Here is a 26746-nt window from a genome sequence, read left to right as displayed (position 1 = left end):
CATGTTTGCATTTCACAAAAATATATGCTGGAATCCTGTTGGATAAACTAGAAGCCTATATGTATTTGAAAAATGCAAATGGAATAGATACTTAGCTGATTCTAATGTGCAACCAGATGAAATCCCTGAATTAGAGAATGCATGATGATTTTGAACTTAGCCTAGCCTTTTACTGTAAACAGAATGACAATTTGTTATTAGTAGTAGAGGACAGATGTATATCCATGTAAGAAAACAGCCAGTCTGCATAAAAATACCTTGAAATGTTAAGCAATGAGCTAACAATATAGAAACCAATATTAGAGATCCACCAAATTTATTATCTTGCTACTTGGATTTGAATTAGAGCATTACTCATGTTTTCCTCATGACCTTTAATGACAGTAGAGGTGAATATTAAGCCTCCTATTAATGCATTTTCATCTCTTACTGTCTTTTCAAAGAGTACTTTTTATTTTAGTGCACTTTCAAACTTAAAACATGCAAGAATAGTGCAGATAACTTCCATGTATTTTACCTAGATTTCAGTAATTCACTAGACATTCATATTTTTTCTCACTTGCTATGTGATTTCCATGTGTGTCCAACCCCCCACCTAATAGAACTGGGTAGTAATTAGTCAATGGTAGTTTTTAATTTTTCTTCAAATCACTGCTTGACAGTAGAGAGAATTTAGAGAGAGAATTTTAATATTTTTTGAGTTTTCGGCGGACACAACATCTTTGTTTTTTTGTATGTGGTGCTGAGGATCGAACCCAGGCCGCACGCATGCCAGGCGAGCGCACTACCACTTGAGCCACATCCCTAGCCCAAGAGAATTTTTTAAGGTTCAAATCCTTTTTTTTATTCTAATTAATTATATGTGAGAGTAGAATGCATTTTAACACACCATAAATAAATGGAGTATAAGTTTTCATTCTTTTGGTTGTACATGATGCAGAATAACACCAGTATGTAGTCATATATGTATATAGGGTAATAATTCATTCTACTATTCTTCCTACACCCCATACATCCTGCCATCCCTTCACTCTCCTCTACTTGATCCAGAGTTACCCTATTCTTCCCTAGCACCCCCACCCCTTATTGTGAATTAGTATTCACATATCAGAGAAAACATTCATACTTTGTTTTTTTGGGATTGCTTTATTTCTCTTAGTATGATATTCTTCAGCTCCATCCATTTACCAGCAAATGGCATAATTTCATTCTACTGATTTTATCTCACTCCAGTCAGAAGGGCAATAATCAAGAATACAAACAATAAATTTTCACAAGGATATGGGAAAAAGGGTACACACATACATTGCTGGTGGACTGAAAATTGGTGCAACTATTATGGAAAGTGGTATGGGATTTCTCAGAAAACTTGGAATATAACCACCATTTTGACCCAGCTATCCCACTCCTTGGTCTATACCCAAAGGACTTAAAACAGAATACTACAGTGACACGGCCTCATCAATGTTTATGGCAACTCAATTCACAATAGCCAGACTATGGAACCAACATAGATGTCTTTCAACAGATGAATGGATAAAGAAAATGTGGTATATATACACAGTGGGATGTTACTCAGCCTTAAAGAAGACTTTATTTAGCAGGTGGTAGTTTAAGTCATTAAGTTAATGTGGTATATATACACAGTGGGATGTTACTCAGCCTTAAAGAAGACTTTATTTAGCAGGTGGTAGTTTAAGTCATTAAGTTTATGGTAATTTGATACAAAGCACTTCATTAAAATTTTTTCTTGGAAAACATTAGTAGGTAATATTCTGACAAATTACAAAATAAGGCTTAATTAGTATCAAATGGAAAAGGAACATTAATGGAGCTCTTATGGACATTTACAGAATTAAGAAATTAAGATTTTGGAAAGTTGGGGAATACATCATTTTAATTTGAAGGTTTATTGCTAATAGTCATGAGAATATAGATAATATGAATATGTTCTTAGGCAAATACAACTTACTAAATTGATAAAAGTAAACAGCTATTCATACTCTTATATTAAGTATTGCATCTATAATTGAAGGCTCTCAGGGTCTCCCATAGATGCAGTTGGCTTTTACAAACAAATTCTATAAAAGAATTCAAAAGAAAATATGATAGCAGTCTGAGTTTTCTTTAGATTTTGAAATAAATGCTTCCCAATTTTAAACAGTATGATTACTTAATGAAATATAACATGGCTTTATAAGGAAGTAAGATTACTAATTTTTCTCCTGAAATGGAGGCAAAATTCTGAGTTTTATCAGATAAAATTATGGTTTGGAAAGAAGGACATAAGATTACAATCAAGTGTTTGTGTACCTAGAGAATCTGAACTAATGAATAAAACAGTTTATATGTAAATTTATTAAGTTTACTGACTATAAGGTCTGTATAAAATTTGTTTTTATGTAAGAAATAGGTGAAATTGAAAAGTCAATTTACAGTAGCATCAACAGTAGAAGTAAATATAACTGTAAAAGTACTCCATACTGGGAACTATAGACCATTATTCAGAGGAATTAAGGAAGACTTTGGAAAGTGGAGGAATATATCATGTTCATTAGAAGGCTTGTTATTTTAAAATGTCATTATACTAGTCATATATTCATAAATGAATATAGGAAAGTAATATCAGATTTATTCCACTGTCATATCTCATTCTCCCTCTTTCCTTTATTCCCTGTGTGTAATCCATAGTACTTTTATTTTCTCCCCCACCCATTATTGTGTGTTAGCATCCACATATTAGAGAAAATATTTGGCCTTTGGTTCTTTGGGATTGACTAATTTCACTTAATGTTATTCTCCAACTTCTTCCATTGATCAGCACATGCCATAATTTCATTTGTCTTTATGGTTGAGTAATATTCCATTGTGTATCCATACCACATCTTCTCTATCCATTCATTTGTTGAAGGGCAACTAGGTTGGTTCCATAGTTTGGCTATTGTGAATTGAGCTGCTATAAACATTGATGTGGCTGTGTCACTGTAGTATGCTGATTTTAAGTCCTGTGGGTATATGCCAAGGAGTAGGATAACTGGCTCAAATGGTGGTTCCATTCAAGTTTTCTGGGGAATCTCCACCCTGCTTTTCAGAGTGGTTGTACCAATTTGCAGTCCCACCAGCAATGTATGAACATACCTTTTCCCCTCACATCTTTGCCAACATTTATTATTGCTTGTATTTTTGATAATTGCCATGTTGCTTGGAGTAAGATGAACTCTCAGTGTAGTTTTGATTTGCATTTCTCTAATTTCTAGAGATGTTGAACCACCTTCTTATATTTATTGACCATTTCTATTGCTTCTGTGATGTGCCTGTTGGGTTCCTTAGCCAATTTCTTGATTGGGCTTTTTTTTTTTTTTTGGTGTTATTTCTTTATATATCCTGGAGATCAATCCTCTATCGACGTGCTGGTGGAAAAATTTTTCTCCTATTCTGTATGCTCTCCATTCGTGCTCTTCATTGTTTTCTGTGCCTTGAAGAAGCTTTTTAGTTTGTTATTGTCGTACTTACTGATTCTTGATTTTACTTCTTGTGCTTTAGAAATCTTGTCCAGTAAGTCAGTTCCAAAGCTGACATGATGGAGAGTTGGGCCTACATTTTCTTCTAGTAAGCACAAGGTCTGTGGTCTAATGCCTGGGTCCTTGATCCACTTTGAGTTGAGTTTTTTACAGGAAGAGACATAGGGAGTCTCATTTCATTTTGCTACATATGGATTTCCAGTTTTCCAGCACCATTGGTTAAAGAGGCTTTATTTCTCCAACATATGGAGCCTTTGTCTCAGATAAGTGTATTTATGTGGGTTTCTCTCTGTCTTCTATTTTGTACCGTTGGTCTTCATGTCTGTTTTTCTGTCAATACCGCACCATTTTTGTTACCATAGCGCTGCTGTATAATTTAAGGTCTTGCATTGTGAAGCCTCTGGCACCACTTTTCTTGGTAAGAATTGCTTTGGCTATTTTGGGCTTCGTATTATCCAAAAGTGAATTTTATTACTGCTTGTTCTATTTCTATGAAGAATGTCATTGGAATTCTAATAAGAATTGCATTATATCTGTATAGTGCTTTTGGTAGTATGGCCAGTTTGACAATATTAATTCTGCTTATCCAGGAACATGGGAGGTCTTTCCATTTTCTAAAGGTCTTCAATTTCTTTCTCTTTATTTTTTCCCTTCAACCATTTTTTTTATTCTGCTCATATTCCATTTCTTTCTTTAGTGCTCTGTAGTTTTCATTTTAGAGGTATTTCACCACTTCTGTTACATTGATTCCCAAATATTTATTGTTTTGAGAGGTTATTGTGAAAAGGATAATTTCCTGGATTTCTCTTTCAGCTGACTTGTCATTGATATATAGTAATGCAACTGATTTATGGGTGTATTTATAGGTGTATAGGAATGCAACTCATTTATATCTTGCTACTCTGTTGAATTCATTTATGAGTTCTAGAAGTTTTATACTGAAGTTTTTGGGTCTTCTAAATATAGAATCATGTCACTGCAAATAGGGGTAGTTTGGAGGTATTCTTTTCCTATTTGTATCACTTTAATTTCTTTTGTCTAATTGCTCTGGCTAGGTTTTCAAGGACTATGTTGAATAGAAGTGGTGAAAGAGGATGTTCCTGTTTTATTCCAGTTTTCAGAGGGAATGATTTTATTTTTTCTGCATTTAGAATGATATTGTCCTTGGGTTTAGCATATATATCTTTAATAATGTTGATGTGTTTCTATTATCCTTGTCATTTTAATGTTTTGAATGTAAATGGATGCTGAATTTGGTCAAATGCTGTTTCTGTATCTGTTGAGATAAGCATGCAATTTATTGATGTAATGAATCACCTTTATTGATTTCTATATGTTGAACCAACCTTCCATCCCTGGGATGAACCTGATTTGGTCATAATATACTATCTTTTTAATGTTTTTGTATGTGATTTGATAGTATTACGAATTTTTGCATATGGGTTCATCAGGTATATTGATCTGAAGTTCTCTTCTTTGATGTGTCTTTGGTTTTGGATCATGGTGATACTAGCTTCATAGAATGAGTGTGGAAGGATTCTCCTCTTTTTTATTTCATGCAATAATTCGAGGAGGATGGGTGTTCTTTGAAGTTCTGGTAGAAGTTGGCTGAGAATCTGTGTTGGGTTGGGTTTTTCTTTCTTGGTAGACTTTAGATGGCGTTTTAAATTTCATTGCTTGTAGTTTATTTAAACATTCTATGTCTTCCTTATTCAATTTGGGTAGGTCATTTGTCTCTAAAAATTTGTTGATGTCTTTATGATTTTCTACTTAGTTGGAGTATAGATTTTCAAAATAGTTTGACTATCGTCTGTATTTCAGTGGGATCTGCCATGATAGTTCCTTTTTCATTATGAATTTTATTTATTGCCTTCTGCTTTTGGTGTTGATTTGTTCTTTTTGTAGAGCTCTGAGATGTAATGTTAGGTTATTTATTTGGTGACTTTCTACCCTTATAAAGAATAAGCTGAGGGCAATGAACTTTCTTATATAAAGTAAAAATTTAAAAATAAAAAATAAGAATATAATACAAAACCAGATTGAAATATACTAATCAAATATCCTGGTCCTCAAAAGACAGAGCCATGAAAAATAACTGGTTTCAGAAGTGTCAGACATGAAAAAAAATCCAAATATAAGTAAGAAAAAAAATCCAAATATAAGTAAGTATAAATGTCCATGATGAACAATAGTTAAAAGAACTCACAGCTAGAAAGCCTATACTACAAAACATAAGATACTTTATGAAGAAGAAATGAAATGTAAAATTGAAAACCAGCAAAAAGAGGAACTACACTAAAGGAATAGTCAATCAAAGGAGAAACTCATTCAAATTAAAAACCAGAAATAAATCAAATGACATGGAATAAACATGATTTCTTAATAATAACACTGAATGTCAGTGCCCTAAACTCATCAATCAAAAGACATAGACTGGCACATTGGATTAAAAATTTAAGACCCAACAATATCCTGTCAACCAGAGACTCACCCCATAAAGAGATCAACAGACTGATGGTAAAATGGTTGGAAATGAACATATCATTAGCATGGATCTCTTAAACAGGGTTTTCTGTCCTCAGATTAAGTGGACCTCAAGTAAAATTAACCAAGAATGCCATTTCATACTGCTTAAGGGAATTATACATCAGCAAGACATAACAGTCTTACATATTTATTCCCCAAACAATAGAACATCTCCATCATCTAACTTTTCTCAATTTCAAATAGGACACAACAGAATAATACTGGGTGACTTTAACACAACTCTCTCACCACTGGCTAAATCCTTCAAACAAAAACGAAACAAGCTGTAGACCTAAAAAAGTACAATTAGTAATTTAGGCTTAATGGACATATATAGACTATTTCACCCATCAGTGAATGAAAAATCAATATATTTTTTTTTCTCCACAGTGCATGGATGCTTCTCTAAGATAGATCATACAGTATGCCACAAAACAATTCTTCTCTGAGCAAATATAGAGATTACCTTGCTTTCTATCAGATTACAATGGTCTGAAGTTAGAAATTAATGATAAAATAAAAAAAGAAGCTACTCTAACATCTGAAGACTAAATAATATGCTATGGAATGAGTGATGTGTAGCAGGAGAAATGAGATAAATGAAATGAAATGAAAAAATACTTAGTGGTAAATGAGAATCATGACACAACTTATCAAAATCTTTGGGACACTATGAAAGCAATTCTAAGAGGAAAGTTCAAATTTAGAAAGATTGAACTATTTTTATTATGATAAAGTGAACACAAAAACTTAATTTTATTGCATTGGCATTCTAGAGGAATTGGTAAACCAAGTGATTGTGATTTCTAGTTACTAAGATCTCTTATTTCCATTAAGTATGGTATGATTGGTTGTCCACCAACCAATGTTTAATGCATAGATTTGTTGCCTTGGGTATAAAAATAATTGAAGATATCTTGGTGTGCAATAGAGGTTACTTCACGTGGCCTGAAGCCAAAACCTCCTTATTCTTAGTCAAGGGCTTTGAAAAGGAGGTAAGCACAGGTGTCCGCATGGGAGGTGGTTGTTGTATTCTTTTGTTGAATGTGAAAATTTTAATTTTTTCATTTTATTTCAGAGAGAATATCACAAGAAATTTGTATAGTTATGGACACAAAAGAAAATGAAGAACACATAAGTCATCTTCTTGAAGAAGTGCTAAAAACTGAATTAAATGTAAGTATTTGAAGATTTAGTTTGGTAAACTTTGCCACAGATGTTTGCAGAAAAAAGGTATCATCCTTGATAAAGCATGAACACCGTTTGGTCTTAATATCATTCTGCCTCAGTGGGATTTTTGGGTCTCTTAAGACTTAGGACTTCAATATGCTCCCTTCCCTTTTCCTTTCCTGTCCTTTTCATTTTGAAGTAGGTTCTTGCTAAGTTGCTAAAGGCCTTGTTAAGTTGCTGAGCTGGCTTTGAACTCTCAATTTCTCCTGCCTCAGCCTCCCTAGTTGCTGGGATTGCAAGTGTGTCTCTGCCACCATACCCCAGTTTCAATCCTTAGGTTGATGTCACATGAATCATTTTGGTCATCTAAAACTAGTCCTCTAAAAGATTGCCTAGGGAAGGCTCATGGATGCAGTATTTCCAAGTCCTTCCATGTTGATTTGGCCAGATTAAAACTGAGACCAAAAAAAACTTGGTTCAGAAATTTTTCCTTGAGTATCTTAAATATTCTACTGTATTCTCTTCTGTAATAAAGTATTTTGTACAAGTGTGACGAACATATAATTTTGTTTTTTGGTCTTATAGGTGATTTAGTCTGTATGAATGAAAGCCCAAATAATTATTTTTTCTTTAAAGTTCAGTTGTTTCCTTTGAATTTTCTGTTAGCCATTTTTAGTTGATGATCTGGGGTATATTATGTGTTCTTTTATTGTTTAGATTTAAGTGTTTTTATTTACTGAAAATTACTATGCTATTTTTAGCATTTTGCGTTAAGTTCGGTTTTCAGAGATTCTTGTTGCATGATACACTCTTAGCTACTGCTTTCTTTCGGAGTTTTAAAATGTCTTTTTCATTTTAGAATTTTTTTGCTTTCCAGTTTCTTTGATTCAGGCATGAAAAGATCATTTTATTTGCTCTTATGTTCTTTTTATTTTAGCCTTCAATTATGCAATGAATGAATTTCTTCAATTTTTCTGTTCTAATAACTACTTCTATTTCTTTCCAATTCTGATTTTAAGAATTTCATTTGTTATTAAATCTTAAGTTATGATTTTCATTTCTTTTGTGAATAGGTGTTTCTGATTTGAATACATTGCCTATAGAAACTTTTACTCTTCTGTTTCTTATATCAAGCTTATGTGAGATTTATTTTTCTCTACTGAAGCTCTTTTTTCCCCATAGCTTTATTGACGTAAAATTGAAGTGCAATAAAGTGCACATATTTGAAGTATGCAATTTGATGAGTTTTAATCTGTATATAACTAATATCAATATAAAAAGTATTTGTGGGGCTGGGGAGACAGTTCAGTTGGTAGAGTGCTTGCCTCACATGCACAAGGCCCAGTGTTCAATCCCCAGCACCACAATAAATAAATAATAAAAACCAATTGCATTCTTTTTCTTAAAATTTAAAATCATGAAGACTGTTTCCACATATTTTAATACATTAGAAATCAATTATCTTAAGATATATACAACCCCATCCCCACATGTTAACTATTTCAAAATTAGATGGCACACTTATAAATATCTCAGAGGTCAAGGAAGAAACACAAGAAAAGTAAATAAAAAGTGCTTTGAATGAAGGGAGTAAAAATCTTAAAATACCAGAATGTCTTGGATGAAACAGTGCTCAGATGAGCATTTATAACATAGAGTACTTGTATTAGAAAGAAGCTAGATAAGAATCAAATTATTTTCATATTATGTACTAGGTAGGAAAAAGTGAGAGTATAAATACATGAAATAGAGGAGAAATAATACAACTAAAAGCTGAAAAAAAATAAGCCTAATCAAGAAAAAGGCAGGTAAATAATACAACTAAAATCTGATAAAAAATAAGCCTAGTCAAGAAAAAGGCAGGTAAAAATTAATGAAAAGGGAACTATCAAAATAACCCTACAGATGCTAAAAATATATAATGGTAATATTACAATTATATGCCAGCATATGTGATAGCTTACACAAAACATGGTCCATATTAGAGAAGGGTCCAAGTTCTGCTGAGAACAAAGTGTATACTCTCATTGATGCATGAAATACTCTATATGTGTCTGTTATGTCTAAATTATATTTTTTACTTCTAGACTTTATTTAGATTTTGTTTAGAGGATCTATTCAATGGTGACAGAGGCAAGTTAAAGTTACCCAGTATTACTGTGTTGTGTTCTATTTGATTCTTGAAATTGATACGGTTTGTTTGACATAGATACATGTTCCATTGTTTGGCGCATAAATATGTAAGATTGTTATGTCTTGTTGATGTATAATTCCCTTAAGCAGTATGAAATGGCCTTCTTGGTTCCTTCTGATTAACTTTGGCTTGAGGTCTCTACTTTATCAGATAGAAAGCCCTGCTTGTTTATGTGATCCATGTGAGTGATATGTTTTTGTTGATACTTTTACCTTCATCATGTGGATGTCTTTGCTTATGAGGTGAGTCTCTTGGATAGAATATCGTTGGATATTATTTTATAATCCAGTGTGCCAGTCTGTATCTTTTGATTAATGAGTTTAGGCCATTAATTTTCAGCATTATTATTGAGATATGATTTGAATTCCTACTCATGAGTTTATTTATAGTTTTTAATTTGAATTAGTTTCTCCCTTTGGTTGATTATTACTTTAGTGTAGTTCTTCCCTTTGCTGGTTTTCACTTTTTTCCATCTAATTTTTAAAATTTTTACTTTAAAAAATTATTTTTAGTTGTAAATTGACACAGAACCTTTATTTTATTTTTTTTTATGTGGCACTGAGGATCAAACTCAGCATCCCATACATGCGAGGCAAGCGCTTTAACACTGAGCCACAACCCCAGACTTGTCTTTTCATCTTCATGGAATATTTTGTTAAGAATGTTCTGTAATGCAAGCTTTTAGTTGCAAATTCTTTTAACTTTTGTTTATCATGGCAGGTTTTTATTTCATCTTCAAACCTGAAGCTTAATTTTGCTGGTTATAGGATTCTTGGTTGGCATCTATTTTCTTTCAGAGCTTGGTATATATATTTTTTTAATTTTTAAAATTTATTCTAATGAGTTATACATGAAGCAGAATGCATTTTGATTCATTGTACACAAGTGGAGCACAACTTTTTATTTCTCTGGTTGTACACAATGTAGAGTCATACCACATGGACAGTCATACGTGTACCTAGGGTAAGGATTTTCATCTCATTCCACCATCTTTTCTGTTCTCATGCCCCCTCCTCTTTCTTCCCTCCACTTTGCTGAATCTAAGTTCCTCCATTCTCTCCACGCCCACCCCCACATTATGGGTCAGATTGGCTTACTTCATTTGACATGATATTTTCTAACTACATCCATTTACCTGAAAATGCCATAATTTTATTCTCTCTTAATGCTGAGTAATATTTCTTTATGCATTTGTCTCACAAATCCATTCATCTATTGAAGAGCATCTAGGTTGCTTCCACTGATTAGCAATTGTGAATTGTGCTGCTATAAATATTGAAGTGACTTCATTAGTGTAGTATGTTGTTTTTATGTCTTTAGGGTATAGACAAAGGAGTGGGATAGCTCGGTCAAATGATGGTTCCATTCCAAGTTTTCTAAGGAATCTCCATACTGTTTTCCAGATGGTTGCACCAATTTGTAAGTCCCACCAGCAATGTATGAGTGTGCCTTTTCCCCCACGTCCTCATCAACACTTGTTGTTGTTTGTATTCTTGATAACTTCCATTCTGACTGGTGTGAGATGAAATCTTAGGTTTGATTTGCATTTCTTTAATTATTAGAGATGTTGAATATTTTTTCATATATTTGCTGATTGGTTACATTTCTTCTCAGAGTGTCTGTTCAGCTCCTTAGTCCATTTATTGATTGGTTTGTTTGTTTTTTTGGTGCTAAGTTTTTTGATTTTTTTATGTATCCTTGAGACTTATGTTGATGTGTGTGTGATAAAAATTTGCTCCCAAATGTACTCTCTCTCTTCACCTCACTGATTGTTTCTTTTGCTGAGAAGAAGCTTTTTAGTTTGAATCCATCCCATTTATTGATTCTTGATTTTATTTCTTGCACTTGAGGAATCTTGTTAAGGAAGTCAGGGCCTAATTTGACATGATGAAAATTTGGGCATGGTTTTGCTTCTATTTAATGTAGGGTCTTTGGTCTAATTCTTAGGTCCTTGATCCACTTTGAGTTCTGTGCATGGTGAGAGTAACGGGTTTAGTTACATTTTGCTGTGTATAGATTTCCAGTTCTCCCAGCACCATTTGTTGAAGACGCTTTCATTTCTCCAATGTATGTATTTGGTGCCTTTATATAGTATAAGGTTACTGTATTTATGTGGGTTTGTTTCTGTGTCTTCTATTCTGTACCTTTGGTCTATGTGTTTTGGTGCCAATACCATTGCCATTTTTGTTACTGTAGCTTTGTAGTATAGTCTACAGTCTGGTATTGTGTTGCCTCCTGCTTCACTCTTGCTAAGAATTGCTTTGGCTATTCTGGGTCTTATTTTTCCAAATGTTTCATGAATGCTTTTTCTATTTCTATAAGGACTGATATAGGGATTTTAATTGGAATCACATTGAATCTTTATGCAGTTTGGGTAGTATGGCCGTTTTGACAATATTGATTCTCCCTATCCATGGACATGGGAGATCTTTCCATCTTCTAAGGTCCTCTTCAATTTCTTTAGTGTTCTGTGGTTATTATTGTAGAGGTCTTTCAGCTCTCTTGTTAGTTTTATTCCCAAGTATTTTATTTTTTGAAGCTATTATGAATGGAATAGTTTTCCTAATTTCTCTGTCAGTGGATTCATCACTGATGTACAGAAATGCATTTGATTTATGAGCATTGATTATTATATCCTGCTACTTTGCTGAATTCGTTTATTAATTGTAGGAGTTTTCTGGTGGAGGTTTTAGATCTCTAAGTATAGAATCATCTCATCAGCAAATGATGATAGTTTGAGTTCTTCGTTTCCTATTTGTATCCCTTTAATTTCTTTCATCTGTCTGATTGCTCTGGCTAGAGTTTAAGGACTATGTTGAATAGAAGTGGTGAAAGTGAACAGCCTTATCTTGTTCCTGTTGTTCAGAGGGAATGCTTCCAATTTTTCACCATTTAGAATGATGTTGGCCTTGGGTTTGCATAGCTTTTACAATGTTGAGGTATGTTTCTACTGTCCCTAGTTTTTCTAGTGTTTTGAACATGAAAGGGTGCTGTATTTTGTCAAATGCTTTTTCTGCATTAATTGACATAATCATATAATTTTTAAGTCTGTTGATGTGATGAATTATATTTATTGATTTCCTTATGTTCAACCATTCTTGCATCCCTGGAATGAATCCCACTTGATCATGGTGCACAATTTTTTAAGTATGTTTTTGTATGTGATTTGCCAGAATTTTATTGGCAATTTTTGCATCAGTGTTCATCAGAGATATTGGTCTTAAATTTTCTTTCCTTCATGTGTTTCTGCTGGTTTTGGTATCAAAATGATGCTAGCTTCATAGAATGAGTTTTCTCTCATATAGAATAATTTGAGGAGTATTGGTATTAATTCTTCTTTGTGGGTCTTGTAGAACTCATCTGTGAATCTGTCTGGTCCTGGGCTTTTCTTAGTTGGTAGGCTTTTGGTGATATCTTCTATTTCCTTGCTTGAAATTGATCTGTTTAAATGTGTAAGTCCTCTTGTCTTAGTTTGGGTTGATCACTTGCCTCTAGAAATTTGTTAGTGTTTTGAGGTTTTCTACTTTACTGAAGTATAAATGTTCAAAATAGTTTCTAATTGTCTTCTGTATTTCAATAGTGTGTGTCATGACATCTCCTTTTTCATTTTGAATTTTAGTAATTTGAATTTTTTAAAAGTATTTGTTAACCAGTTTTTAAAAATATTTTATTTTTAATTTTTATGTGGTGCATGAGAATTGAACTCAGGGCCTCACGCATGCCAGGTGAGCACACTACCACTTGAGCCACATCCCCAGCCCCAGTAATTTGAATTTTTTGTCTCTATTTCTTTTCATTAGGGTGGCTAAAGATTTGTCAATTTTATTTATTTTTTCAAAGAACCAGCTTTTTGTTTTGCCAATTTTTTGAATTATTTCTTTTGTTTCAATTTCATTGATTGCTGCCCTGATTTTATTTCCTATCTTCTACTACTTTTGGTGTTGGTATATTACTCTTTTTCTAGGGCTTTGGCTGTAATGTCAGGTCATTTATTTGTTGACTTTTCTTTTTTTAATAAATGAGTTCCCTGCAATGAACTTTGCTCTTAGCACTCCCTTCATAACGTTGCATAAACTCTGATAAGTTGTATCAGAGTTCTTATTTACCTCTAAGATTTTTTTTTAATGTCCTCCCTGATGTCTTCTATTATCCATGGGTCATTCAACAGCTTATTGTTTAGTCTCCAGGTATGGGAGTAGCTTCTATTTTTTATTTATCATTTTTTTTGGAGAAGGATCCATGTGCTGCTGAGAAGAAAGTGTATTTGCTTGTTGATGAGTGGAATGTTCTATATATGTCTGTTAAGTCTAACTTATTGTCTTCTTGAGTTCTATAGTTTCTTTGATCAGTTTTTGTTTGTTTGGAAGATCTATTCAGTGGTAAGAGAGGTGTATTAAAGTCACCAAGTATTATTGTGTTGTGGTCTATTTGGTTCTTATAGTTGAGATGGTTTTGTTTGATTTACATAGATGCCCAATTGTTTGAGGCATAGATATTTATGATTGTTATGTCTTGTTGATGTATGAATCCCTTAAGCAGTATGAAATGTCCTCCTTTATCCCTTTTCACTAGTTTTGAAGTCTAGTTTATCTGATAATGAGGATGAAAATCCCTGCTTGTTTATGTGGTCCATGTGAGTGGTATGTTTTTACCCACTCTTCACCTTCAGTCTATGGATGTCTTTTCCTGTGAGATGAGTCTCTTGAAGGCAGCATATTGAGGGTCTTTTTTAATCCAATCTGTTAAACCATGTCTTTTACTTAATGTGTTTAGGCCATTCACATTCAGAGTTATTATTGAAATATGATTTGTATTCCTGGTCATTTTGGTTTATTTTTGGTTTTTAACTTGGTTTCTCACTTGATTGGCCTTTCCTTTAGTGTAGTTCCTCCCTTTGTTGTTTTTCATTTCCTCTTCCTGGAATATTTTGCTGAGAATGCTCTGTAGTGCAGGTTTTCTAGTTGTAAATTCTTTTAATTTTTGTTTATCATGAAAGGTTTTTACTTCATCATGAATTCTGAAATTAATTTTGCTGGATATAGGATTCTTGGTTGGCATCCATTTTCTTTCAGAGCTTGGTATATGTCATTCCAGGATCTCCTGGTTTTGGGGGTTTGGGTTGAAAATTCTGCTGAGATACAAATTGGTCTCCCTGTATATATGATCTGATTCCTCTCTCTTGAGGCTTTTAAGACTCTATCCTTATTCTGTATGCTAGGAGTTTTCATTATAACATGCCTTGTCATAGATCTGTTGTAATTTTACACATTTAGTGTCCTGTAAGCCTCTTGTATATGATTTTTACAATTGATTATTCATGTTTGGAAAATTTTCTGATATTATTTCATTGAAGAGATTGTGCATTTCTTTGGTTTGAATTTCTTGCCTTTCTCTATCCCAATAAGTCTTAATTTTGGTCTTCTGATATTATCCCATATTCTTGGATGTTCTGTTCATGGTTTCTTACAATCTATCTTCACTGTGTAATCAAGTTTATTTTGAAGATTGTATATTTTGTCTTCATTGTCTGAGGTTCTGTCTTCCAAGTGATTTAGTCTGTTGGTGATGCTTTCTATTGAGTTTTTTATTTGATTTATTGTTTCTTTCATTTCAAGGATTTTTTTTAATCGCTCCCTCATCTTTGGTACATGTATTTGTTTCCTTATCTATTTGTTGGTGTGATGAATGGATGCCTATATTTGCTCCCTTATTTGTTTTTTGGTGTCATCAATGGTTGCCTGCATTTGTTCTCTTATCTCTTTGTTGGAGTGATCAATTTTTGCCTGTATTTGCTCACTTAGGTCATTCTTTAATTCCCAGATCATTTTGATTATGTACATTCTGAACTCCTCCTCCTGAAATTTCTTCTACTAAGATGTCAATGTATTCTATTGTTGTAGTATATTGGTTTTTGGGGAGCACTTTCCTCCCTTGTTTTTTCATGTTTTGTATGTGTCTTTCTCTTTTGCAATGCAAATCTGAGGTATTATAGCTTCTACTCTATAGTCCTGTAGTGTCCCTGTAGATTACGAACACCTCACATTTAAGAGGGGGATATCAATGTTTATAGCATTCAGTGGGTAGCCATAAGTCAATTAGCTTCCATTTTGACATTTAAAAGTTTTGTTGCTATAAACAGAAATGAAGAGTTTGGTTATCTTCTTCCAAATAGCTAGTAGGTCTGCATAATCTTTTATGGTTTCTAATGGTAGGTAGGGGACAGGGAATAGGCTGTGATGTTTATGAGGTAATATGTGAGAATATAGAGGTATTAAATTATAGGACTAGTGAAAGGGCAATCAAAAGAAATTGGCTGTTAGCAAGAGGAAAAACAGAGAGGCTCTCTGTTAACCTCTGCAACAAGATGGTGTCTGTTAGCACACCTAGTAGATATACGTCTGGTGCAACTGGGCGGATGGGGTCCTTGGTGACGGTTTACCAGGTCCTGGTTGTTTTCCCTAGATGCAAATGGTCATGTCCCTAGTTGATGGCAGCAGTAACATCAAGTCTGTAGTTTCCTTGATATTGGGCTTCCAGGTCCCAGTCGGTGTCCCAAGATGGAAGCTGCTCCAGGGAGGTGGCAGTAGAGGTACCTCAAGATGGTAGTGGAGGTGTTCCAAGATGATAGCAACCTCTTTCAGAGATGGGCTGGAAGGGGGGCTGTATGATGGCGTTGGCTAGCTTGTTCAGTGTTGCTTCAGTTTGGCGTGTGGTGCTGCATCGGGCAGCTGCCTTCTGGCCCTGTCTGATGTCCAATGGTGGAGATTACCATTTGGGGAGGGCTATGGTGGTGGCTGCAATGTCCCCAAATAGACGCTGTTTGTGTGGAGACACACATTAGTGATAGGGAACCGCAGAGCAATGTTCCTCTCTGCGGAAGTGTAGTATTCCTCTCCAGTGGAAGGGTGCATTTTTCATCTTGGGGACAGAGGGCACTGTGATGGGTCAGGCCTCTCTGGGGCCATGGGCCATGTGTTTGTTTATTGGTATGTGTTATTCCAGGATCTTCTAACTTTGAGGATCTGCATTATGAAAACAGCTGAGATCCACATTGATTTCCTCCTACACATAATGTGGTATTTTTCTCTGGCCTTTAAAATTCTATCCTCATTCTGTATGATAGGCATTTTCATTATAATGTGTTTTGGTGTGGGTCTGTTGTAATTTTGTACTTTTGGAGTCCTATAAGTCTCTTGTGTTTGATTTTTCCATTTTACTTTTTAACTATAATTGCACAATCTTTTCAATGAATTCTTTTTGTTTGTATCTCTGCATCTTCATCTATCCCAATAAATCTTAAATTTGGCCTTTTCATGTTATCCCTTAGTACTTGACAGTTCTTTTCATGATTTCTTAACATCTTCTGCCCATGGTCAGTTCTGTTTTCAGAGATTACCTATGTTGTCTTTATTGCCTCAGATTCTGTCTTCCAAGTGTTCTGTTCTGTTTGTGATGCTTTCTGTTGAATTTTTAATTTGGTTTATCATTTCCTTCATTTCTAGGATTTCTGCGTTTTTTCTTTTTTCCCCAGAATCTGTGCCTCTTTATTGAAGTGATCTTTCACTTTCTGTATTTTCTCTGATTTCATTTCTTATACTGTCCTTTACTTTACAGATCAGTTTAACTACATCCATTCTTATCTCCTTCTCTGACATTTCTTCTACTGTAGTGTCAGTGAGTTCTGTTATTGGCATATCTTGGTTTATTTGGGGCAATTTGTTCCCCTATTTTTCATGTTGTTTGTGTGTTACCCATCTAAAAGTATGAATCTGAGGCAGTAGATTTCCTAACCTGTGCACTTGTAGCATCCCTGAAGGTTTCTAGTACCTTACTGTTTAGGGGGACACAAATAATAACAAACACCAATGCTGACAATATACAGTATTAAACCAAATAATTCTGACTATGAAATCTACAATGTCAGTTATCACAATAAACAAATGATATGATCAGTTATTGCTTACAATAAAAACAGCGAGTTCCCAAAAGTTTTTATAATTTCAAATGGTGGACAAGGAGAGAACAGAAGTAGTATAAGATGTGAGGATTATGAGGGAGGAAGAGTGAAGGAAAAATAAAAAATTAAACAAAGAGTGAAAGAATAATGGAGATTGCCTGTCAGAAGAGGAAAAGAGAATCAAGAGAAAAAGGAGCAATATATATATATATATATATATATATATATATATATATATATATATATATAAATTTAAAAAATAGAATAAAAATCAAAACTAAAATATACTATTCAAATGTCCAAGTTCACAAAAATGAATCCATGTAATATAACTCGCTTCAAAAATGCTAGACATGAGAAAAGTAATGAATATGTATAAATGTCCATGTACCATGATGATCATAGAGAAAACAAATTAACAAAAAAGGTTTTGATGAAAAGTTAATGAATTTTTCTCTAGTAGTTCAAAAGATTCTCAGCTTCTCTTAGCAGTTTTAGGTCGGGTCATCTGGAGCATGTTGAGCCATCCTCTGGATTGCTCAAGTGAGAGAGGTAATCCAGTAGGCGGAGTCCTGGAGGCAGGGTTTAGGCTTAAGTGGGCTCCATGTTCTTTGCTAAACGCCAATTGGTCTGGAGATTTTAAATCAGCTCACCTTCAGCTCCTCGTACTTGCTGGTCCATGATGGAAGACTGTACCCCATGGATCTCCCTTTGGTTTCACTGGTGTGATGAGGGACCCAGTTTTATTACCTTATGTCGCCTTTGGACCCCACGTTTTCTAGTCTCGGGTTCAGTCCCCAAACTCCATCTCTCCTGGCCCTGTTCTTCGGAATTCCTGGCCAGATGCTTTCTCCCAAAAGGTCCTGCAAGCAATGGGATTGGAGGGGGAGAGGTAGAGCCTACTAGGTTTTCACAAACAGTTGTCCTTGGGTAAAATTCTCTCATTTGATTTTCTCCTGTTCACTTTAGCACACTCTATTTCATTCAGTATGTATTTATTGGGTCTGTATTTCATGTCACACTCAGGTTTGCCAGGAATTGGTCCTCATAGCTGCCAGCCCCCAGCAGCAGCTGCAAAATTGTTGCTTGTTTTGCCCTCTGCATGTCACCTGGAGAGATGACTGCTTCTTCCTCCCCACATGGATATTGTGCAACATGTCTGATTTGCCTGACAATGTCCTTGATCTCTAAATGCTCTATATTAATATATTAATACTGTAAATTGTCAGCATTGGTGGTGGTTATCATTTGTGTCCCCCTAAACAGTAAGATACTAGAAACCTTCAGGGATGCTACAAGTGCACAGGGTAGGAAATCCACTGCCTCAGATTCATACTTTTAGATGGGTAACACACAAACAACATGAAAAATAAGGGAACAAATTGCCTCTGAAAAATGCAGGTTTTAGGGCAGGAGTTGTGGCTCAGTGACAGAGCACTTGCCTAGCATGTGTGAGATACTGGGTTTGATCCTCAGCACCACATATAAATAAATAAATAATAAAGGTACATCAACAACTTAAAAAAATGCAGGTTCCTTTAATTCCCTTATCTCTGCACTGTGCTCACAGAGGGACTGCTCTGGGTGGTGCTTCTGGCCCAGCCATGGCAGTGGCTGTGCCCCTTGGAATTTTGTCTTTATTATATCCAACCTCCTGAGTCCCCCATCTGCTTTGACTATCCAGTTTTAAATTCCAGTAAATACCATCCACCCCTTTTTTGTTAATCCGTCTTGCCAAGAAGCTGCCTGTTTGCTTTCTTGATTTCACTCCAGGGAGCAGCCAAAAAAGTAACTTCCTCTATTTCGCCATCTTGAAAACACTCTTTGTTCTGCTTTTAAGAAAGAATCTTACCTGTTTTAGGAGGAAGGGGTGGGTCAAAGAAAGCTTAATGGCATAATATTCCTTCTTTCGTTGTTTTTAGGAAAAGGTGTACATAAAACCATATTCTTTGAGTCCTGCTCAGTTGTTATTTTCCTTTACCTGGATATTCTCTTTCCGTTATTTCAACTCTACCTCTGTTTCTTACTTGAGACCTCTCAGGCACGTCCTTTGGCCTGTATACATGCTTAAGTCTATCAGTTTTGAATACTCTTAGTGCCCAGCCCTCTAGAAATCCTCAATCAAGTGAGAATCTCATGTTGCTCCTTTGTGTTCAACGTTGAATTTTGCCCACAAAATCCTTTCCTCCATTCTCTTGTCATTCCCAGAATTGCCTGCTAAGGTGACCAGAAATTACCTGATGATAATTGTTTTTCCCTAGCTCCCTTGAGTTTTCTTCCACCTTTTGCTATAGTTTCTTTAACTGTGTGCATCTTTATAGGTAACAGCAGTTTACCTCTGCCCACTAATAATGGGTTTATGGTAAATACTGTCTAAAAGGTTCTTAATTAAATATCCTTCTTGTACTTTATTTTTATTAAGGAATCTGTGGAGAGCCAGAGATTAAAAACAACATGTTAGCTTTCCAGAAACTTATTCACATTTATTCTTTTACAAAGTGATTCTCCTGGGACATTTATAATTTTTAAGCACTTAAATTTCTCTCTTGTTTTTCAGTGTGTAATTTTAAAATATAGATAGCAACTTTGGAATTAAAAGAAATAGGTTTGACTTGAAGTTAGGTATTTTGCTCATGTAATAAGCTAAATAGTATGCAAATATTCAAAGTGCTATCAGTGTTTCTCAAATACCTATAATTGTAATAACTTCTAGGGGATACATTGGACTCATTATATTTTTAAAAGGAGGATCTAATATAGGACTGTTCTCATTTTCATTTTTAAATTTTATTTTAATTGAAATGCAGTAGTTCCATGTATTGAAGAGATACATTGTGATGTTTCAATAAAAGTATACAGTGAATAAATAGAGTAACCAGCATATTTGTCACCTTCAACACTTATTATATATTTGTGTTGGGAATATTGAGAATTTTTTTCTACTTAACTGTTACAAAATTCAATTATTTATCATCAACCATAGTCGTTCTCCTGTACTACATAACATTAGAAGTTTAGTGTAGGACTTCTGGACATCCTACATCTTTCTCAGAGAATTTTGGTTGACTTTGGAAAATTTTATTACTGCTTAGACCTCTCTGGCCTCTAAATTTGCCAATAAACTGTTACATTATCAAAAACTTATCAGAATGTTTTCAGACTTAAATAGTCACAATGTAACAATTAAGCATAGCCTTCTATATATTAGGAACAGTACTCTAGCTTTATGATTTCCCCTTTTATCTTATAAATTAGAACAGAGAGGCCTTCTGGTTCAATGATTTAACCAAGGTCACATTGTTATCAGACTTCTAGGCCAGAGGCTGGATTTTGAGAGTTCCAGCAAATCAGGTCTGGGCATTTACCCTGAAACCAAATGGAAATAGTAATCGTTAAAAAAAACAGGAAAGGAATTTTAATCAATATGGCCATATTGGAAGGGCAGAATGAGAGTGTGTCTCACCCCTGGGGTAATAACATCTGCTTGAGGCTTAATTAGAAGAACTGGTACAGTGGGTCAGAAGTATTTCTAACTAAGCAGTCTTGGTCAAACTTTAGCCTAGCTGATAATTATTTCAGTTCTGGTTCTGTGAAGTTACTGTGGAGAAGCCCCTATCATTTGAGGTGGCAATTTCCATTTATCATACAGGGTGTTTATCTGTCAGACCTCTGGTCCTGGAAGGAGCAATTCAGTTCCCATAAGAGGATTGCTCTGGCTTATGGGAGCAGTCTCATCATGAGGTTATCCTGGAAGGTTTAGGGCAATGACAGGACTTCTAGGCACCACTGAAAGGGTCTGGAGCAGGGGTCTGTAAAATTGGCATTGATTGTTCCAGCAGCTATTGAAAATACCTTATTTACTCTTATCTTGATGTTTTTGGTCTTGAAGGGGAAAGATAGTTTAGGTAAATTGTTAAACCGTATGTTACCACTATTTAGGTAAACTCCTTAAATGATTCCCAAACCCTTGTGCAGAGCTGATTGGGGATCTTCAAACAATTACAGAATGAAGGCAGAGATGCCTATGTTTATCTTGCTTTTAGTCATTGGCTATCTGCAGGTCCAAGTGAAAACTTAGTGCTTTTAGTGAAACAGCTTTTAATTCTCGTTAGATAATATAACTAATGAATGTAGATGCTTAAAAAGGTGAAACGAAAGAAGAGAAACATTTTTACGTTTGACAGAGGTCTTATAATTAAGGCCTGGAAGAAGGTTTTTCTTTGGGAAACAATATATCTAGTTTTACATACTTTTTCCTTATAAAAGCAAATTTATCTTGTGGAATTTTTAGTTCATACTTTTTACCAAATACAAAATGTTATATATTCTACCACTTTTACCTCCAAGTGCTTTTGTCTTGCTTTGAAAAGAACATATAAAAAGGATGAAGTCACCACTATTGAGATCTGTGGGGCAGACTAGTGTGGGTGTGGAGCTGCTCAACACACAGTGGGAGGATTGTTGTGTTGATGTGAAAAGAAAAAAATGCTTCCCACTGAAACTGAAGGAGGAGATTGGGTAGGCTTATGGTGATTTCCTGCAGTAGAATTCTGCCACATACTTGAGGTGTGATCCAAATGTCTATACCCAATTCATGGGAGAGGTTGCTAAAAAGGAAAATACAAAGCAAATTGGTTAGGGGATACCTCTCCCACCACCTCCTCTTCCCCTTACATATTTCACTGATACTTAAATTACAAGGCTTTAATTATCAGTCTTGCTATACACTGGATTTTTTTTTGAAGGACTTTAAGAATTTCATAGAACCTACCTTCTTCAGACATACAGCTCTCTAGAGATAGAGCAAGGTGATAGCAATGAAAGGGACATCTGTTACTTCTTTCCATCTCTCAGCAAATGTTTAAAAGTAATTGACATTGTAGACTGCTTATAATGTAGTAAGGATGTGTAAGTAGGGAGATGTGATCAGTCTTCCATTAGTTTCTAAATTCATTAATTTAGTAATAAATGCTTATCAGGAAGTAGTCAGTGGATATAGAGTTGAACTAAGCAAATGTGGTTCCCTAAAAGAGTTTACTGCCTAATTAGAGATAAAAAAGTAAACAATGCAATTACAAAACAATGTTTAATTATAGATTGTCCCAAATATTCTAAGGAAAAGTGAACTGTTTATGTAAGACAGCCATGAAAATAGATTTATTGGGAGTAGAGGGCAGTGATTAAAATCTCTTGGGAAACATAGGATTTAGTTAGGTCTAAAAGGGTAATTAGGAATTGTCTACTTAAAGAGCAAACCAAAGGAGCAATATTTGAAGGAAACATAAGGAGCTTAATTAAAAAAACTGAAGTCAGAGTTCTGTGATTGGTGGGAGACTCAGAAGCAGTGGTGTAGGCTTGCTGATTTGACTACTGTTACTGTTAGTATCACTATTTTCATTTTCTCTTCAGAGCAAAATGAATGTTAAAGCATTTTAGCTGGAGATGACATGATCTAATTTGTCTTTTCAAAAAGTTTATGCTGGCTGCTGCTTCCTTCCAAAGAGGAAGATATGAAGTACTTAATGTTCTTATGCATCACATTACTCCTAAACACATAAGCATGTTCAACCCAATTTTCATCCATGAAATGGAAGCTTCTAAGGAATGCTGATCTCTACCCTGAATAAATAGTGACTGAGGAGGACTTTTTGTGTGTGTGTGTGTGTATTTTCCTTATCCACTGCTTCCTGTTTCCTGGATCGTATAATTTAATTATTGTTTTGTTTAACCACAAATGACAAACCAGTGTATAACTTAAAACCATTTGTTTGCCTGGGTGTAAAGCATGCTCTGGTTTTTTTGAAGCTCTTGTATGGTACCAAATTCATTTTTCTGAATGCACTTCACTTTGTGTCCTTTGTATATATCTGTGCCTTTGTTATTGAGATCACTAAATTCAATGTATAAAGTTAGTCAAACATCGTGGACCTCTCTATGTTCAGTGTAGGATATTAGTCAAACAAAGCATCAAAAATAGCAAATAGACTAAGATGAAAAATGAATGCAATAGCAAATTAAACCAAAGCCTCTTAAACTCATTCAAATAGTTATTTTATGCTTATTTTGATAGCCATGAAAGCATATTTTAATAAAAAAATATATGGTCTATTTTTTTTAATACTGAACACAGTTAATAATAGTGAAATGACCTCGTAAAGCTTTTTCTTAAAGTCCTCGAATTCTGAATGGCATTAAGAGCAATTCACTTTGAAGATGTGGGAGTTGTTTTTGTATGGAAGTAAGCCTAGAAACCAGTTGAGGACCATCTCATTAAATCCCCTTGGTTAGCCCGATTTTTGATGAGTTCTCCAGAGTGAAAAGAAAGTCTGAACTTATTGAACTATATGGTTACTCAAAATGGTGTTCATTACATTCATACTGTATATAATAAAATTTGCTTATAATTGCTTGTCATTGTTTTAAAACATTATCAATGTGGGAACTAGGGTAATCTTTAGATGCCACTTGCTCTGTTTTTTTTTCTATGTATTTAATATATTTTTACCTTTTTGAGTATCTAGTGTATTCTTTAGATACAAGAACCTGAAGAAGATTACTCTTCCTAGAAAAATCAAATTGTTAATTTGTAAAGAGTCTTGTGTCTCTGTGTCCCCCTAAGAATTGTCATTGCTTACAAATCCTAGATAAACATTATGCTAAGTTAAAAAAAAAAAAGCAAAACAGAACTGTAAGCATTAGTATTGGGCATATATTTGTGAAGTCAGATTTTGTTGGTTTAGATATGAAGTGTCCTCTAAAAGCTTATGGGTGAGACAATGCAAGAAAGTTCAGAACTGAAATAATTGGGTCATGGGAGCTTTAAACTAATTGCATTAATTCAATGATAGGAATTAACTAGTTGGTAACTGTAGCTGGTAGGGTGTAGTTGGAGAAGGTAGGTTACTGTGAGTGTACCTTTAGGATATATATTTTTTCCCTGGTGAGCAAGGCCTCTCTCCCTCTGCTTCATGGTATGATGTTTTGAGCTATGTTCCATCTGCCATGATTTTCTGCCTCACTTGGATCCATAGCAATGGAGCTGGCTGTTTGTGGACTGTGCCTCTGAAATGGTAAGCCCCAAATAGACTTTTCTTTCTCTAAAATTGTTCTTGTCAGATATTTTGGTCACAGTCACAAAAATGCTGACTAAAACAGATCTTATCTTCTAATTCAGGAATTTGATTTCATATATATGGTAAATATATCTTGTAGGAAAATTTATATAGAATTTTGAAAAAAAATTGCTCTTTTGCTCTTTTTGCTTGGCTGGAGAGCTCAGTTATAGAGTACTAGCTTTTACCATGGATAAGGTCCTAGGTTCTATTCCCAGTATGGCAAAGGAAATACATAAAGGAAAGAGCTCATTTGACATATAGGTTGTAATTATCAGCCATACAACAGTTGATTTCAATGAATATACGCATACTAACTTATATTTTTAAAATTGCCATGTAGTTCTAGGCTTACTGTGATTTTATTTCATTGCTTTCTATTTCACTCGGTTCAATAGAGTACATGATGTTTTAAAACATTTTATACTAATGTTTCCCATAACAAATTGAGTTAGGAGATGCATTTCAACTATTTGTATGCAGAATTATTCTATTTTACAGTGCCCAAAGTAGATTATTCTGGTGTCTAGTGGATTGAGCTAAATAATGTTTCCAGTGTTTTGGTACTTATAGGAAAATTTAACCAAATACACATCTTGAGCTTCTGATGAAAATAAATTATCATTTGGTTACCTGAAAACCTGTTTCCAAAGTCTATAAATAAAACTTGTCCATCTGTTTGGGGTGAAAATCTCTCTCTCTCTCTCTGATCCATAGACAGTATATATTTGCATTGACTACTTAGTGTATGTGAGTCAAGATTGGCCAGTCATTTAAGTTCTTAAACAATCTTGGGAGGATAAGGCAGAAGATTTCCAAGTTGGATGCCAGCTTCAGTAACTTAGTGAGACCCTGTCTCAAAATAAAAAGGACTGGGGATGTAGCTTAGTAGTAAGGCACCTGTGGGTTCAATCTTCAGTATGTTTAAAATTTTAATTTGTTATATATGACAACAGAATGCATTATAATTCATACTACACATATAGAGCAAAATTTTTTCATATCTCTGGTTGTACACAAAGTAGTCACATCCTTCGTGTGTTCATACATGTACTTAGGGTAATGATGATCATCTTATTTCACCATCTCTCCTACCCCTATGCCCCTCCCTCCCCTTTTTCCCTTTACCCTATCTAGAGTTCATTTAATCCCCCCCACCCCCTGTCCCACAGCATATTACAAATTAGCATCCTTAAATCAGAGAACTCATTTGGCATTTGTTTTTTGGGGGGGATTGACTAATTTGACTTAACATTATATTTTTCATCTCCATCCATTTACCTGCAAATGCCATGATTTTATTCTCTTTTAATGCTGAATAATATTCCATTATGTATATATACCACATTTTTGTTATTCCTTCATCTACTGAAGGGCATCTAGGTTGGTTTCATAGTTTAACTATTTACATGTGCTGCTGTGTCCTTTTAGTATGCTGTTTTTAAGTCCTTTGTGTATAGACCGAGAAGTAGGATAGCTGGTCAAATGGTGGTTCTATTTCCAGTTTTCCAAGGATTCTCCATACTGCTTTCCATATTGGCTGCACCAAATTGCAGTTCCACCAGCAATTTATGAGTGTGCCTTTCCCCCTACATCCTCACCAACACTTATTGTTGTTTGTATTCTTAATAGCAGCCATTTTGACTGGTGCTGCATTTTGTCAAATGCTTTTTCTGCATCTATTGAGATGTTCACTTGGTTCTTATCTTTAAGACTATTGAAGTGGTGAATTACATTTATTGATTTCCGTATGTTGAACCAACCTTGCATCCCTGGAATGAACCCTACACGATTGTGGCGTACTATACTTTTGATATGTTTTTGTATTCGATTTGCCAAAATTTTATTGAATTTTTCATCTATGTTCATTAGAGATATTTGTCTGAAGTCTTTTTTTTTTTTTTTTTGTCTTTGCCCGGTTTTGGAATCAGGGTGATATTTGCCTTATAGAATGAGTTTGCAAGTGCTCCCTCTTTTACTATTTCCTGAAATTAGTTGAAGAGTATTGGTATTAGTTCTCCTTTAAAGTTCAGCTGTGTATCCTTCTGGTCCTAGGCTTTTCTTGGTTGGTAGGCTTCCGGTGGCGTCTTCTATTTCATTGGTTGAATTTGAGATGTTTAATTTGTGTATATCATCCTGATTCAATTTGGGCAAATTATATGACTCTAGAAATTTGTTGATCCCTTGACATTTTCTATTTTATTGGAGTACAAGTTTTCAAAATAATTTTTAATTATCTTCTGTATTTCTATAGTGTCTATATTTC

At 34.5% G+C, this 26746-nt stretch overlaps 1 protein-coding gene across 4 annotated transcripts in view; it reads left to right on the top strand.

The window, feature by feature from the left end:
* Crppa (CDP-L-ribitol pyrophosphorylase A) overlaps nt 1–26746 on the top strand; it is a 281597-nt gene that overhangs the window by 105139 nt on the left and 149712 nt on the right. For all 4 annotated transcript variants that reach the window (XM_026408688.2, XM_026408708.1, XM_026408698.2 and 1 more), the window contains exon 6: nt 7126–7223. In XM_026408688.2, coding sequence (XP_026264473.2) covers nt 7126–7223 — 98 coding nt within the window. The remainder of the gene's footprint in view (nt 1–7125; nt 7224–26746) is intronic.

The sequence above is a fragment of the Urocitellus parryii genome, chromosome 3, assembly GCF_045843805.1.
Source record: "Urocitellus parryii isolate mUroPar1 chromosome 3, mUroPar1.hap1, whole genome shotgun sequence".
Classification (NCBI taxonomy): domain Eukaryota; kingdom Metazoa; phylum Chordata; class Mammalia; order Rodentia; family Sciuridae; genus Urocitellus; species Urocitellus parryii.
This window is presented reverse-complemented; position numbering and strand designations above follow the sequence as displayed.